General features: G+C 37.6%; 2 protein-coding genes across 5 annotated transcripts in view; one reads left to right on the forward strand and one right to left on the reverse strand.

Moving 5' to 3' along the window:
* Nucleotides 1-3,953, reverse strand: part of EVC (EvC ciliary complex subunit 1) — a 148,021-nt gene extending 144,068 nt beyond the window's left edge. For 2 of the 3 annotated variants that reach the window (XM_056802414.1, XM_007496750.3), the window contains exon 1: nucleotides 3,398-3,940. In XM_056802414.1, the coding sequence (XP_056658392.1) occupies nucleotides 3,398-3,580 (183 nt within the window). In that variant the 5' untranslated portion in view covers nucleotides 3,581-3,940. Of the gene's footprint in view, nucleotides 1-3,397 lie in introns of all 3 variants that reach the window. The other variant, XM_007496749.2, reaches the window with a different exon arrangement.
* A 2,923-nt stretch (nucleotides 3,954-6,876) lies between these two features.
* EVC2 (EvC ciliary complex subunit 2) overlaps nucleotides 6,877-16,234 on the forward strand; it is a 209,632-nt gene continuing 200,274 nt past the window's right edge. For both annotated transcript variants that reach the window (XM_007496745.3, XM_007496747.3), the window contains exon 1: nucleotides 6,877-7,380. In XM_007496745.3, the coding sequence (XP_007496807.3) occupies nucleotides 7,021-7,380 (360 nt within the window). In that variant the 5' untranslated portion in view covers nucleotides 6,877-7,020. The remainder of the gene's footprint in view (nucleotides 7,381-16,234) is intronic.

Below are 16,234 nucleotides of genomic sequence, written 5' to 3' on the forward strand. Positions count from 1 at the left end.
TTGAGAAGGTTGTAATTTATACTTAGAGGCAAGAAAGAACCATCAAAGGTTTCTAAAAAGGGAATTTGGATATGAAGGTCTTTGATTTAAAATGGTTATTTAGATGGCTGGTTGTTCTTCTTCATACTCAAAGATGACCAAAATGCCATTACTACACCAAACTAATATGAGCTCTACTCCAAGTTGGACACAAATAGCCAAAGGAACATTTGGGATAGAGATATTTCTAAAGCTGAGCTGAGTATCTCTTGTTTCTTTTGAGCTACTGAATTTTTACTTTGCTCATAGAGCACAATGCCTCCTTTGATGTGGGTACACATGGAAGAAATAAAGAAATCTGGGCCAGTATTCTGAGTAGAAGGTCCAACTTTAAATGTGGGAACATAGAGCTGAAGATCTCAGCATGCCCAGCCCAAGGCAAAGATCTTGTTTTGATGTACAATAGTCTGTTGTACAGGCTTTTAACAGTCAAAACCACAAGTGATTAAAAAAACAAAAAAATATCGAATTATCTTAGTAAAGTTTAGGAAGTATTTACTAAGAAAGTTAACAAATTCCAGTAAAGTCTTAAGAAAAGCATTTTTTTTGCTCTTGTCTTGGTGATTTAGTACCAATTAAGACTTCTTGCTTGGACATCAGAAGGATTTACAAAAAAAAAAAATGGACCTCTATTAAATGTCGCAATCTCTAGAACGTATAATTCATGGTATGTCACAAGCACAATTTATTGTTGCAGTTTGAAAGTAATATTAACTGAAAATATGGGAATGAATCTGATCAGGATACAATTTTTAGTGATCTCTAATTGATATTATAAATACTCTGACTTACTTTATTATACTGATTCTGGGAGTGAACTTAAAATAAACCAAAAGCACCTAGCTGGGCCATAAACTCTAAGAAACTTATAGTGAATATAAATCCTTCACAAAAGCAAATACCATCTTGTCCTTGTAATAACTTCCTAATTTCTACTATTGACTCAATGATTGTTTCTGTTATCTTTGTCAGGAATCAGGATTTTGTTGAGCTGCTAACTAAACATTCCAAAGATGATAACAGAAGCTCTTCATTTTGGGGACACCTGAGTAGCTCAGTGGATTGAGAGCCAGGTCTAGGGGAGGCCCTAGGTTCAAATCTGGATTCAGACACTTCTCAGATGTGTGACCCTGGGCAAGTCACTTGACCCCCATTGCCTAGCCCTTACCACTCTTCTGCCTTGGAGCCAATACGTAGTATTGACTCCAAGATGGAAGGTAAGGGCTTAAAAAAAAAAAAAAGATGTGGTAGGAGAATCCATAGGAGTGGTGAATTGATAAGCTATGAGAGTGGGGGGTGGGAGAGAAAAGACTTAAGAATTACTCAGGGATTGCAAACATTCATAACTGAAAGGATGGTGGTAGTCTTAGCACAAACTGTGAAGCCTGGAGGAAAAGTGGCTTTAGGGAAAACAGTTATTTCCATCTTAATTGAGTTTGAAATGACTATGGGACATCTAGATAGAGATCAAGAAATTGATGATAGAGAACAAGAGCTCATGAGAGAAATTCAAAATGAATTTAAAGGTTGGGAGTTATTTATGTGGAGATCTGATTATTGGGACCTTAATGAAATCACCAAGAGAAAACTTAGAGACACAGACAGTGGACAGAGAGATCCTTAGTGGTTGGAGGGAGGGACAAAGAGGATGGATGGTCTAGCAAATGAGATGGAAACACAGTGCTCAGAGGTACAGGAGAGGGACCAGGAAAAATCAATTACATAAAAGTTAAGGAAGGAAGGAAATAGACAATAATGTCAAAAGTTATGGAGAAGTCAAGAAACATGAAGATGGAGAAAAGATCAGCAGATTTAGTAGTTAAGAGATTGTTGCTAACCTTGGAGAGGCCAGTTTCAGTTGAGTAGTCAAGATATCATCCCTAAACTTAGAGAGAGGAGTTTTGGGTAGATTGGTTTGAATGTGAGCCTGACTATATAGGATGGAGGAGTGGGAGCAGCAAATATATAGCCTGACCCATGCCTAAAGGTAGCAGTAAGGCCAGGGAAAAGTTTTGAGTTGCTATTCTTTTGTTTTTCTAAACTCAAAATAACCATGATATCTTTTTAGGGGTATTCAGGATCCAGCCCGACCTGGCTTATGCTGACTGTTAAATTTCTGTGTGGACATTTTACTCCTTGAAAACAATCTGGCTACAAATCAGGGCCATATTTATTTTGTGGATTGTTTTGACTTAAGAAAGTGATGGAGAAAATGTTAATAATGTAAATTAAACTTAAAAGTGTATCTGGCTCAGAGATCCACCTTTTAAACATTTACCAGCAAAGCAAAGAGTCCTTGGAATAACAAAATGATGAATTGCAAAGAAGTCAGGGGATTTGGTTTTTACTACTTGACCATGAAACTAAAACGTTAGCTAGTCACTTGTATGGACCTGAGATCTGAGAGCTGAAGATCTGAGAGTTAGGACAATATTAACTCAGAGTTAACAGAGGAACTGAGTTTGAGTCCTGCCTCAGTCACATGCAAGTAAAATGGGGGAAATAATATCTATAACATTTATTTCACAGGGTCTTTATAAGTATGAAAGGAGATTAAGTATGAAAAAGTCTCTGTAAATTTAAAGAACAATACATATAAATACCAATTATTGGAGCTGGAAGAGAACTTCAGAGATCGTCTATCCAGTCCATACCCTTCAGTTTATAAATGAGGAAAGTGAGCAGTAAGTTATATTACACAGAGCATTGAATTTTAAGTCCCAGGACTTGGGACTCAGTTTCCTTATCTGTACAACAGAGAGGCTAAAAAACATAATATCTAAGGTAACTTAAAGTTCTAAAGCGATGATCCCTTAGGCATATGCCCAATGTCACACAGGTTACAAGCAGAGGAATCTAGAAATGATCCCAGATACTACAAGACACTATCTCTTTCGCTTGCTAGTTTCAAGTATCCCGTCAATAAAATCAGGGGTTTGAACTGGATCGAGAACAAGGTGCCTTCCAGATTTAATTTTCTTTGGTCTCTGTGTGCTCTAGGACTTTTACCAACGGTAAGCGCTTTTCATTCTTTTTTAATAACAGGGCCAGGGAAGGACATCTTTATATCACTACCAAAATGCTTCCCTACTACGGAGAGACAATATCTTACAGGAGATAGAGTAGGAATGAGAATCCGGAAGACGTCAGTTGAAATGCCGCCTCTGAAACATAATAGTGATACAACAGAACGCTGTCAGTGAAGTTCTGCACTCCCAGGGCACTCTCCAGGAAACTAGAAAGTGCATATCTGCATTGGCGGAGGGGGTTTCGGAACCAAGAGACTGGCAAAGGAGAATGGGGGGGGGGGGAGGGGTTGGAGAAGAACATTTTAAGATGACTTAGAGGGAAGACCTACCTTTTTCTGAAGCAGAGGCTTGATCACGTAGATACAGAGCAAAACTGCACAACTGATGCCCAGGGCCACCCCCAGAATCACTGCTGGGGCTAAGAGGCCAGGGACTACCTGCTGGGACTCCGTCCAGAATTGCAGCTGGATGTCTTGGAGGCAAGTGCCCCGTAGATGGTCAGCTTGGGCCATGAGTGAACTTTCAGAGAGAAATCACTGCCCTGCTTCTCCCTCTCTCCAGATCACCTCCCACTCGCCCAGGACGACTTGTTTGCAACTTTTTAGAGAGGAGGGAGCCTGACTGAGCCTTGCACAAAGGGAATAGCCAAAGCCAAGCGTGGCAACCCCTGCCTGGTCCCCATCCCTCTGGCCTTCATGCCTGGAGATCTAAAGGCCCTGGACAACTTTGCCTAAAAGAGGAGAATAGGGGGGTTGTCCTAGGGCTCTCTCCAGGCCAGCGGAGATAAGTGCCTCTGCTCACACAGACCCCAGCATACTTTCCTGTCTGACTCATCCTCCACTCTCTTTCTCCCTCCCTCTCTTGAGGTTGGGAGAGGGAGGAGCCAGTACTGGCTACTTAGCAGACCCTTTTGTAACCAAAAACCTGCCCTACCGAGCATGCCCAGTTACAACTCCCAAAAGTACTTTCAGTAAACACAAAAAGAGTGTTTGGAGGGTTTAGAGTTAAAAGGGGTTTGGGATCTAAGATTCGAATCATGTGTGAAAACACACTTGGCTTAATATTTAGGGGCCTTGGGTTTAGAAAGTCGTTCTATAACTTTTGATGTGACCTCAGGAAAAAAAAAAAACACTACAAAGCTCTGAAACTCAGTTTCCTCTTTTGTAAAATAAATGGGGCTGAATTAGAGGAGCTCTAAGATTCTCTCCAATTCTAAATTGTTTGACTACTATGTTCAGAACAGAGTGAATCTGAAAAACTAGGATGGGATGGCAGGCAATGTCGAAAAAAATGGGCAGTGGTAAAGGGTGAAAGGCAGAAAGGGTGAAAGTGCCAGAGATGAGAGAGAAGGTAAAGAGGAAACTTTGGTGGATACGGAATCAGAAGACCATAGTAATATCTCCCTACTTATTTCTTCTTTATTCCTTCTAAATTAATATTGGAGAAGCCCAAGAGAATGAAATTGCGAGTTAGGAGAGATCTTAGAATTTGTGTAGTCTAATTCTCTCATTTAACAGATGAAAAGACTGAGGATCAGAGACATTGAATATAACTAGTATTTTGGGGAGATAGAATTTTAAACTGGATCTTTTGATAATTTTAGGACTTATCCCACTATTTCTGAGTCTTCTCTATTATTGATCAATTCTCCTGTGACTTTTCTGCCCCCAAAACAGGACCTGGTTTTCATGGTGATGAGATCTCCAGGCAACAGTGTAAAGGCTGGCATTTCTGACCTATCAAAGACCAATTCCTGTCCTAAATTATCCAGGACTGACTTTAGGAGTAGGAAGAAACAGTGGAGATTACAGGCTATGTCCAATAGAGCCTTTTTGGTCTGGTCTAGGGATCTGGGCACTATAGAAGTATGTAATTTGTGAGCTAAGGAACAGAACAGGACTTGGCTAGGAGAGAGGAAGCAACAACAACTTAGTTCTAACCAGATTTTTTTTCTCTGCTCCAATCAGAGAAAATGAAAATTCAATAAATAACTATTAGATACTAACTCTTCAGTGTGACATTGTAGCCAAGAAAACCTAGGTTTCAGTCCCTCCCTCCTCTGACACTATAGGTTGTATAAACCTGTTCAAGTTTAACTTGCAATTTCCAAAACGATTGTCTAAGACTGTAAATTGTGAAGTAGATTTTGTCCAGCATTGATAGAAGAGGTATCCTCACCTAGGATTCCCTATATTCCTGAAATCCCAGGTCCAGTCCCTATCTATATCCTTAGTCTATGCAAAGACTGGTTATGACCTAAACTAAACCTTTTTGTGAGGAACACACAACATAATGGAGGCAAGGACAAGTGCATGAAAAAGTGTGATATGGGGAAAATGAAATAATCAGTGGAAAGAGATGCCTCCATTTTTGAATTTTCTATTTCTTGAGATCTTTGCAAAAAAACCAAACCAAACCAAACCATACATTTAAATGGGGTCACAAAATGTAAGACAGAACTGAAATTACTGAACACAAAACAGTGTGAAGCCATTTTAATTTAGAGAGTTTGAAGAAGGCTTTGGGTAGAAGATTGAATTTTAGTTGGGATTTCAAGAAAACAAAGGAGATTAATTTTGGCAATGGTGGAAAGAGACTCAGATGACTACCTATTCATGAAACCATGCTAATTCTCAAGTGTAACATGATTATAAATTTAAATCTGGAAGAGACTTTAGAAAGCTTGTGCAACTTAGCCATTTTATAGATAGGAAAATAAAACAGAGAAGTTTAGAAATCTACTCAAGGTCACATAGATAGTAAGTGGCAGATTCAGGATTCAAATACAAGTCTTCTGATTCCCAAATCAGTGTTCTTTCCACTATAAATAGTGGAACGTATATCCTAATCACATGATTCTCTAGTCCAGGGATCTTTCTGCTACGACATACTACCTCTCATGTAACTTGTTCCATGTTATATTTCATAAGTCATATAGAAATATAGTGATCCATCTTTTCTGAACCTAAATTCAAGTCATACATGTCAACAAAAAATCCTCAAAATATGCACTTGAAATTGAGATTGTCTTAGGAAATTAAGAATATAGTAACATATTATTACATGTGTGCATATGTACATATATGTATATATAGGTTGTCCCCACCATCTCAGTGGAGTTCAGCTTTAAGTTTTAATAAGTTTAAAAATATACCAAAATGCATGTGTATGTGTAGTTAATATAGTGTAGTTGAAAGATCACTATTGATTATCAATTTTGTGACCTTAGTTAAATAAATTCTCCAACTTGGCTCTCAATTTCCTTATTTGTAAAATGAGATCATAGAACTTAAGCACTGGAAAGAACTTTAGAGATTATTAGTTCAACTCCCTGATTTTAAAGATGAGAACTGGAGAGCCAGTGAAGAAAAGTGATTTGTCTAAAATCACTTAATGAATTGGTATCAATGTGTTGGGTTTTGATTTCTTAACCTAGGGAAAGATCCAGTGTATCAAGCTGGGGTTGAGAGGAACTGGAAGGCTCCTACCAATTCGCTGCAGTGGAGAGGAAAGAGCCCTGGTTTGGGCCTCAGAGGATCTGAGTTGAATTTCTGGCTCTGTGACTTACTAGCCATGTTCCCTTAGATCTCAGTTTCATCTGTGAAATGCAGGATTCGGACTAAATCATCTTAAAGTTCCCTTTCAGGTTGGATTTCTTTGTTCTGTGGTCCTTCCCAGCTAGGTGGAAGTACTTAAAATCTTCCTTGCTGCTTCTGTCCCTGCTTCCTCCCGTTTCTCAAGGAAAAAAAGCTGGAGCAACTCTTCTTTGAGTTTACTCCCTGGGAAGGGACTGAGCATGCTCAGTAGCAAGGGAGGGTTTTCGTCCTCAGTACAAAACTCTTCCACTCAACTGTTTTTTTTGGAAACTTCAGGATTCTTTCCTCAGCTCCATGGAGAGATATCCAGCCCATGCCTCCCCTCAGGGACCACAACACTCCGGGGCTGGGACATAATGAGGCCGACCAGTCCCTCGGGGCTCTGCCTCCCTACACGAAGTTGGACGTGGGCTACAAACTTGGTGACTGTTTCTTTATTCTTGCAGCTGCCTCCACGGGCCTCCCAGGCTCCCAGCCACTTCCGGGAAAGTCCCGCGTCTGAGATCGGGATTGGACCCCCTCTGGAAAACTCAAGTTTGTTCCATAGAAGCAAAGGCCAGGAGCTCAGCTTCAATCTGTCAGTTCTTGCAGACAGATCCGTTGACCTGCCTTTCCTCTCATCGAAGGCTTCGCATCATGCAAATGGATGTCATGTCTGGCAAGGACCCCCAGCTCTTTGCCAGGGGCTCCTGGAAGAAGTTCCTTTGGAAGATCAGGTAACCATAGTATTGAGACTTCTGCCTCAGTTTCTTTAAAAATCTGACACTCCCCCACCCCCACCCCCATTTCATGCTCAGATTTTTGTGTGACTGTAAGAATATCCTGGGGCAAGCTTGTTACAGTGATCAGGTTGTGTTGTTTTCTGAGGTTGATGCTTATCATTCCTGATGTATATAGTAAGTGTTATAAAACATGAAGGCTAGAGTAGATCTTCTAAGACCTCTGCCAGGGCTAATTTTCAGTGAAGATGGGGTAATGAAAGAGTCCTGGGATGGAAGCGTGGGGTCAGATCCCAACATTACCTAACTCTGAGCAAAGCATTGCAATTCCTGAATCTCACATTCATTCTTCTCACTTAAGAAGTGAGTAATAATAACTCTCACTGTCTAGCCAAGGTGTTTTGAAGAAAGCACTTTGGAAATTTTAAAGAGCTGTGTGTAAACGTGAATTATTTTATTTTATTCTGACTAGATATGAATTATTTTGTTTCTCTGAGCCTGTTTCCTTATATATAAAATGAAGAGATTGATCTAGTTGCTGTTTCAGATTTTTTTTTCTCTTTCAAAAGTTTATGATCCTAATAATAGATTAGGATTATGTGTCCTTGGATACAGATTCATTGACCTGCTTATCTATATCTACCTATGTATATCTATTTGTCTATATCTACCTATCTACCTACCTACCTACCTACCTATCTATCTATCTATCTATCTATCTATCTATCTATCTATCTATCTATCTATCTATCTATCTATATCTATATCTATCTATATCTATCTGTCTGTCTGTCTGTCTGTCTAATCTGTTTGTTGGTGGTCTGGACCTGTGACTTCATTAGGACAGGGTATTCTTGATGAAGGAATCTCCACTAGTAAAGCAGATTGGCACCAGTTATGCAACTTTTAATCTTAGAGAGTTGCTTGGGACACAGTGACTTGCCTAGAGTCACACTAGCATGTATTAGAATCTGCACCTGAATTTATAGATTTCTGAATTTATCCTGTCCTTAGATGTTCTGCACTATCTCCCCCTCTTTTTTTTCCCATTTTTTCCCTCGCTCCTTCCTTCCTTGCTTCCTTCCTTGCTTCCTTCCTTCCTTCCTTCCTTCCTTCCTTCCTTCCTTCTTTCCTTCCTTCTTTCTTTCCTTCCTTCCTTCCTAATTTCAATACTAGAGATCAGTGGTGTCAAACTTAAATAGAAATGGATCCCTGCAGGTCACATATTGACTTAGGAAACCTCAATTTGACATTATCTATGTTATATTGTTTCCTTACTTTGTTCATCATTTTCTGATTACATTTTAATATGCTTTGAATGTTCTCAAATTTTGTACCTGACAACTTCACTCACCACAGGTTGACAACTCTTAAGTAAAAAAAGAAAAAAGATAAAACTTCCTGCACCAGTATGGGTCAGCAGCTTCCCTCCAATTTAAGATCTTAGAGAGGTAACTCCAGGACAGATTAGCCCCTGGGTCATGCAGCCAGAAGCAAGCCTTGAATCTAGAGTTTTCCGATTCTGGGCCCATCCACACCTGGCAGCCCATCTTTGATGTTTATGCATCAAAGTGGCTTTTAGTAAATGCCTAATTAATTGTTCACAAAATGTTTTCTCCCATACCTTACCTTCTTAGTTCCTTCTCACAATAACCCTGTTACTTAGGGAGTGCAATCATTATCTTTTTTCAAATAAAGAAACTGAGGTTAATAAAAGTAAAACAATTTATCTAAGGTGTCAGGAGATATTGGATTTACAACTTCAACCTAATTCTTAGAATCACTTACAGAGCTTACAGAGTTATTATCCTTTATTCCATAAATATAAGATGCATTTTCGGCAGTATTTGCAATTAGAGCTATTTGAAAAATAGACTATAAAAGTAGTGCATTTTCCATCACTATAAGTGTTCTAATGGAAGATGAATGATCACTTGTCATTGCTCTAGAAAGGATTCCTATTTATGAAGTGGTTGGATTAGAAGGCTGTGAGGAACCCCACTAGTGCTGATTTTATGGTTATATTATGAAATATCAATATTCACAATATGATACTGCTTACATTTAATTTTTATTGGGCAAAGAAGAGAATGAGTTATTGAGTAAGTCTGAGATGAGGGTTAAAGCCTTAGTCTAGATAATGTAAAGATGAAAATTTAGGGGAGACTGAGGCAGGTAGAAATTAGTTTCTCTCTGCAAGGAGTATTATATTTTTAGAGGTTTATTAAAAGTTAAGGATTAAAAGAAAATACAAGTAAGAAAAAACACGTGGCTAGGCCAGAGTCCTAGACAAGACCTCACCTACATTATGGAAAGGGCCACGTCTGCCCCAAAACGGAAGTCCAAAAAAGACCCCGCCTACAGGGAAGACCCTTTAAATAAAATTTTGTTCTCGTCCCAGGTGAGAATTCAGTGAGATTAGAGGGCATTCTGGGAGCTAGCAAGGACTCCTGGGGAATGGAGTCCAGAGTTCAAATCTCAATTTTACAATAATCTGATTCGATCTTTGATCGTTGATAAGTAGGCTGACTTCATAGGAGTCAAACATGAGTATTTATTGATTGCCTATTATATGTAGTTTGATCATTTTCAGTCGTGTCTGACTTATCATTATACCTATTTGGGTTTTCTTGGCAAAGGTCCTGAGATAATTTGCTATTTCCTTCTCCAGCTCATTTTACAGATGAAGAAACTGAGGTAAATAGGATTAAGTGACTTGTCCAGAGGTTCAGTTAGGGTCTGAGGTCAGATTTAAATTCAGGAAGATGAGTCTTCCTGACTCTATGACCATTACTCTATGCACCGTGCCATTTAGCTTCCTCATTAGCAAACATTGTATGGAGGGCTTGTCGTGCCCTCCTAGGGCAGCTCTCCTACTTCTGACCCTCACCTGACACCCAGCTCTCACTTGTGGCTCCTAGTAGCTGTTAGCATGCGGCAGCGGCCACACCCCGGGCAACGACTTCGACAGGCCGGCTAAACCTTGTGAGGGTAGCCATTGGGTCGTTGTGGACCTGGGTGAACCAGGGCTTTGCTCACCCAGCATGTGAAGACTGTTTCGGCTAAACAGAGGGAAGAAACCAATAAGAAGGTTCAACGGCTGAGATGGCGATGCAGCAAGGCACTGTGGAGTGCTCAGGGTGTGTTGGAGCACAAAAGACAACACGGCTATCCAATGCAGCTGAGGAAGTCTCCAGATGTAACGACTTTTCGTGCCAATGGACCCAGGCTTCCAACTCTGAGAGAGTGGGACTGTCTCTGTGCATCGACTTTTCCACTTAAATCTTCATGCACAAGTGTCTTTGTGCACAAAAACGCACAAAGACAATAGTCATTCTCGGTTACCAAGAGACTACTGCTACTACATGATATTTATCTTTGCCAAGAAAACCCCAAATAGGGTCACAAAGAGTCAGATATGACTGAAACAACTGAACAACAACAACAATAACAACAACAACAAACAAAAGAGGAAAAAGAAGAGTGCCAGGACAAAGTCTTACCTAGAACACTTGGTATTAAGTAATATAAGACTGATGATGAGTCAAGAAAGGAGAATGAAAAAGATCATTCAGTGGGATCGAATGAGAATTAAGGCAGGGCAGAGCTACAAAAACTCAATGACAAGAGATTATACAGTTGGGAGAGATGGTTAACAGTGTCTAAAACTGTCAAGAGGTCAAGAAGGATGAGGACTAAAAAAAGGTAATGCATTTGGTAGGCAGCAGCATTCAGAGAGTTTTACACTACATGTCAGAAGAGGTGGCTAAATCGTGGCTCTACTATTTATTTTCTATGTGACCTAAGGCTATTTACTTAATTTCCCTGAATGTCAGTTTATTCATCAATGAAATGGGAAAAGCAATGTGAAAATATCAGTTCGTATAGGCTGCCATTATGGGGCTATAGTCACCTAAAGCATATGAAAGTCATTTTTGTCTGGAAAACTTGGAATGGAATTCAGTCATTTGAAGACTAAGTTAAAGTTATTAATGCTTTCATTTATTTTAGCTAGGGATACAGTTCAGGATATTTATTGGCCTTTTGAGTGCAACATTAATTTTGTTTGGTCCTCTCTCCTCAAATCCTCAGAAATTGTCCTTTGGTGTTTGTGGTGTTTCTATTTTCTTACCAGTAATACTATGAACTCTAAACTTATTATAGCATCTGCTTATTTTTGAGAATAGCAATAGCAAAATTGCAAGTGTAGAAAGACATTTAAAATTAATATTAATTAATTATTAATAAAAATTATTTTTATTTAAAAAATTAATAATAGTTTTAGAGATTAGAAAGTCACAGGTAGAGGGAGCTTTGAATACAGAATGGAGAATGTTTGCCCCGTAAGGGAGAGCATAGAATAGCTAAACTGAAAAAAAAATATTGGAACATACAACCAAATTGGTTGATGGAATTTTGAAATACTTTACCCTTTTACTGCTGATTTGTCTGCAAACAGATTTCACAGATATAATTCACTAAAATAAAATATGAAGTGTCTGACCTATTAATTTTGCAAAAAAAAACTCGAGTTCTTTTCATTTGGTTATGCATATAGGAAGTACCACACTACAAAGACTTATAGGTCATAATTTAGAACTAGAAGGATCATCAGAGGCTATCGGGTAAAACTCTCTCAAGAAACTGAGGCTCAGGGATTTCAAATGACCTAGTTAAGTTCATGAAAGTTATAAGCATGCCTTGATTTAAGATTTTTTATCTGTTTTGCTCTAAAGTGCTAGATTAAAATCCCTCTATGTGCGTCTGTCTTTGGGTGTCTACCCATGTGTCTGTCTGTAACTCTGTCTCTCCATCTCTGTTTGTCCCTCTGTGTCTCTTTTCCTCCCTGATCCTCATTCCCTAAACATATGAATATAAAGATTACTGCTAACAAAAAATAACAAACCATATATTTTCTAGTCATTTTAATTACACAAAGACAGGACATAGTTGTAATCAATGTGTATACATCATTCAGAGTTCTACTTTCCCCCTCTCTCTTTTGTATACTATGAAAGCTTCTTCTCTTCCTCAAACTAGCTTCTGTTTCTTTGCCCCCATAGTGAATTTCAAATCTCATGCTAGACATCAACTAGTTTCCATGGCAATGACTGAGCTGTACCAGATTCACCGAACTGGAGATTTTGTAGTTGAAGTCCTAGGAGAAAGGAAGGTACAGCTTAAATACAATTGAAAAATAATGTGCTGAATAATCATGGATTTTAGGGACTGACTAGTGGAAATACACAGGGAATATTAATAATAACTCACATTTATATATGACTCAGTCAGTTGATAACTTTTTATTAAGCACCTACTATGTGCTAAGAAGAGTACTTTGTAAGATTTGCAGAATGTTTTCTTCACATAGACTCAAAAGATATAGGGAGGGGATGTATTGTTATTCTCATTTTATAAATAGGAAACTGAGAGATTAATGACACCTACTGTTATACATCCAGTGTCTGATGTGAGATTCAACCCTGGGTCTTTTTAAATCTGGTTTCTAACACTTTCCTCTATGATATATTACCTCTGATCAGCAGAATTGTCTTTGGGTTCTTAACAGGGTGTCAAAGTGCCTTTTCATTTCTCTTTGGGTCAGATGCTTTCAAAAGTTCCAGGAAAAAGACAGGGAGCCATCTTATACCTATTTTAAAAGCTTACCAAGCAACTTGATTAATTTACAGCATGATGAGTTTTTCTCTAGGACATTAAGGAGGAACATCTCTCAAATCAATATAGAGATGTCCACTTTCTCTTTGTCAAGAGGACAAAGACAACTTCCCTGAGCTGTCCTTTAAACATTTATCTTTATTTTAAATTTCTTTATGTCTCTAGATAAGACAATTTTAGTTGCTTTTCAGCTGATGTGACTTCAAAAGCTAGGTGGGTAGGGACTTTAGAACACAGTATGACAGAACAAGAAGGGAGTTTTGAAAAAATCTAATCTAATTGTTTATTTTAAAGATAAGGAAACTGAGTCAACTGGCAAAGTGAAATAATTTTACCAAGATCAAATACTATGACCTTTAGGGGCAGCTAGGTAGCACAGTGGATAGAGCACCGGGTCTGGAGTCAGGGGGACATGGTTCAAAATTAGCCTCATATATTTTCTAGCTTTGTGATCTGGGGCAAGTCACTTAATCCCACTTGCCTAGTCCTTACTGCTGTTCTGTCATTGAACTGATAATAAGACAGAAGGTGAAGGATTTAAGAAGAAAAATTGTCAAAGCAGTATCTAGGCTAAAACTCCTAGCTTGGCCTTTTTCTCCCACTATACCAGTTTGTTAAATAAATACAAATCCCTTGAAAACCTAAAAACAATATATGTCAGCTATTATAATGACAGCAGTAGAGATAGTGATGCCCATTTGTAGGAAGTACCACTAGCCAGATCAAAATTATGAAACATTTGTTTATAAACTGTCTTTGAAAAGTGTCTATAATATTTTAAGATTAATAGTTTTTTTTGCAGAATTTGACAAGTCTTTCTAAGATTCTTCCATTATTTTTTATGTGGAAACCTTATGTGTCTGTGTATGAATATCATTTCCCAAATGAAAATAATATGAATAGATGGACTAGATCCCAAAACCATATGTAGACTGTGACACCTTCCCACAGTTCAGTTTCTATCCCAAACTACTCAAACACCATCTGAACGCTATATTTCTTCATGTTGATTTTTGCCATTTTTATTAAAACAAAATCATTTTCCTATTCCTTTTTAGTGTCAAAATGTTCATTTATAAGAGTAGTTACTATTTTCAACTGAAAAGGGTTTTAAAGGGATAATACATTAAAAAGAATTTTAGTATTTAGTGTATTTTCCTGTAGTCTAATTCTTTGAAAATAAATTGGATATATACGTGTAGTTGTTGTATGTTATATAAACTTATAAATATATGATGAAATTATTATACATCATACTGACTAATTAGATCATCTCATTCTCTAACCATCTCATCATGCCTCTGATAGTTAAGTGTTTCCAATAGTACAGCGTTGGTATAGAAAGAAGAGTACTAGACTTGGGTTTGCATCATACTAGGTATATCTAACTCACAGCATAGTTAGATGGTACTTTGTAAGCACTTAAAATATGAGCATTTAATTATTAAATTATTATTCTTTCAGCATCTCAGATATATTTGAGGCTAATCTGTTTATGATCTGAGCCAGGGTTTTAGACAGAAAACTACCTGGCAGGAAAATTCAAGATTCAACTTCCTTATTTGTAAACTGGGTGAGAATAAGCAAGTTACTTAAATTCTATGTGTCAGTTTCCTTCTCTATAAAATGGGGATGATAATTCTTATATTGCCTAATTCAGTGGATTATTAGGTGGAGAGACTGAACTTTCTAATCCTAAAGTGATATAGAATTGTGATTTATTAATATTACTAGGTATTAATAACTAATATTTCATTTTATTAATATTTACTATTAGTATCAATATAATATTATTAATATTTTTGGTAAAATCTCTCACCTAATTGTGTTCTTTGTGTCAGGCATTAAGCATCTAGTTATTTAAGAAACCTACTTTGCAATCACTTTTTTCTGTACTTAAAAGATTAATTTTATTACTATAACCCTGAAGCCAGGAAGTTAAATCTGAACATGTAGTTGTGGTATTCAAGGATTCCTTCTGGAATAAAAGATCCAGGTTCAATTTTGGATGGGACCACTCTCAAAAAAATCTTTCTGACTTCTGATTTTGCACCTTGCCAGGCAAACTCTGGGGACTTCAGAATATTGCTAATTTTATTACTCCCTAAGTTCCCTAATAAGACATGAAATGTAGAATAGATTTTATTAAAAAAATACAGAAAAGATACCAAAAAAAAAGACTGTGATGAAAACTTTCTGCCCTATCCTCTTTTCCATAGGGACCCATATAATCCTTGTAGTACTATACTGAGTGGCTAAACATTCATAGAAAGTTAAGTAATCTTTCTTTAGTGTACCCCACCTTCCTTAGAGACCTATACAGTGACCCTTGACTTAAAGGACTGCCTGGAGGTTATCCCAACCTACATAGTCTATATGACTCACAGAACTAGTGAAGGATTCTTGTTCCTCCATCCTATAGCTGATGTCTTTATTAGCAGGAAAGACTCCCTCTGTTTCTCTTCCCCAGAAAGTGTCATACATTCTCCTCTAAGGGAGCTAGCCAGCACCAACATAACTCTGGACTTATTTGACTTAAGAGGAAGTAATTTTATAATTATATATATATATATAATAAAATGAAAAATATATACATAATATAAATATATATATATATATATATAATAAAAATAACATAAAGTAAGATTAGGAGACCTGAATTTTGAGTATCAATTCTGCAGTGTGTAATGTAACACAAAACTATTAGTATCTTAGAGATTTCCTGAAAGACGTTTTTATTCATTTTCAGTATGACATTTTTTGCAAGGTAAATCTACTTAAAGTATACTTATTACTTGTAGACATTGATAAATTGTTTAAGTACAATGTTCTGCACCTTTTTTTAAGTCTGAACTTTTAAAATAAGTAAACAGTACTGTAATCATATCCTTTGTTACACTGTGAGTTTTTTAGATCACACACAGGAAAAATGTAAAAAAGTGCTGAGGAGTTTAATAGAGCTGAATTATTGCTGAGGATATAGAGACTACTTCTAGTGAGGGAGAAATCAATGAAGGTCTTATGGAGAGAGTGGCAATTGGATCTTGAGAAAATCTGTTGTTGTTTAGTCATGTCTGACTCTGTGACCCCATGAACCACAGCACACCAACGCTGTCCGTGGGGTTTTCTTGGCAAAGATATTGGAGTGATTTACTGTTTCCTTCTCCAGTGGATT

This window comes from Monodelphis domestica, chromosome 6 (assembly GCF_027887165.1).
Source record: "Monodelphis domestica isolate mMonDom1 chromosome 6, mMonDom1.pri, whole genome shotgun sequence".
NCBI classification, from domain to species: Eukaryota; Metazoa; Chordata; class Mammalia; order Didelphimorphia; family Didelphidae; genus Monodelphis; species Monodelphis domestica.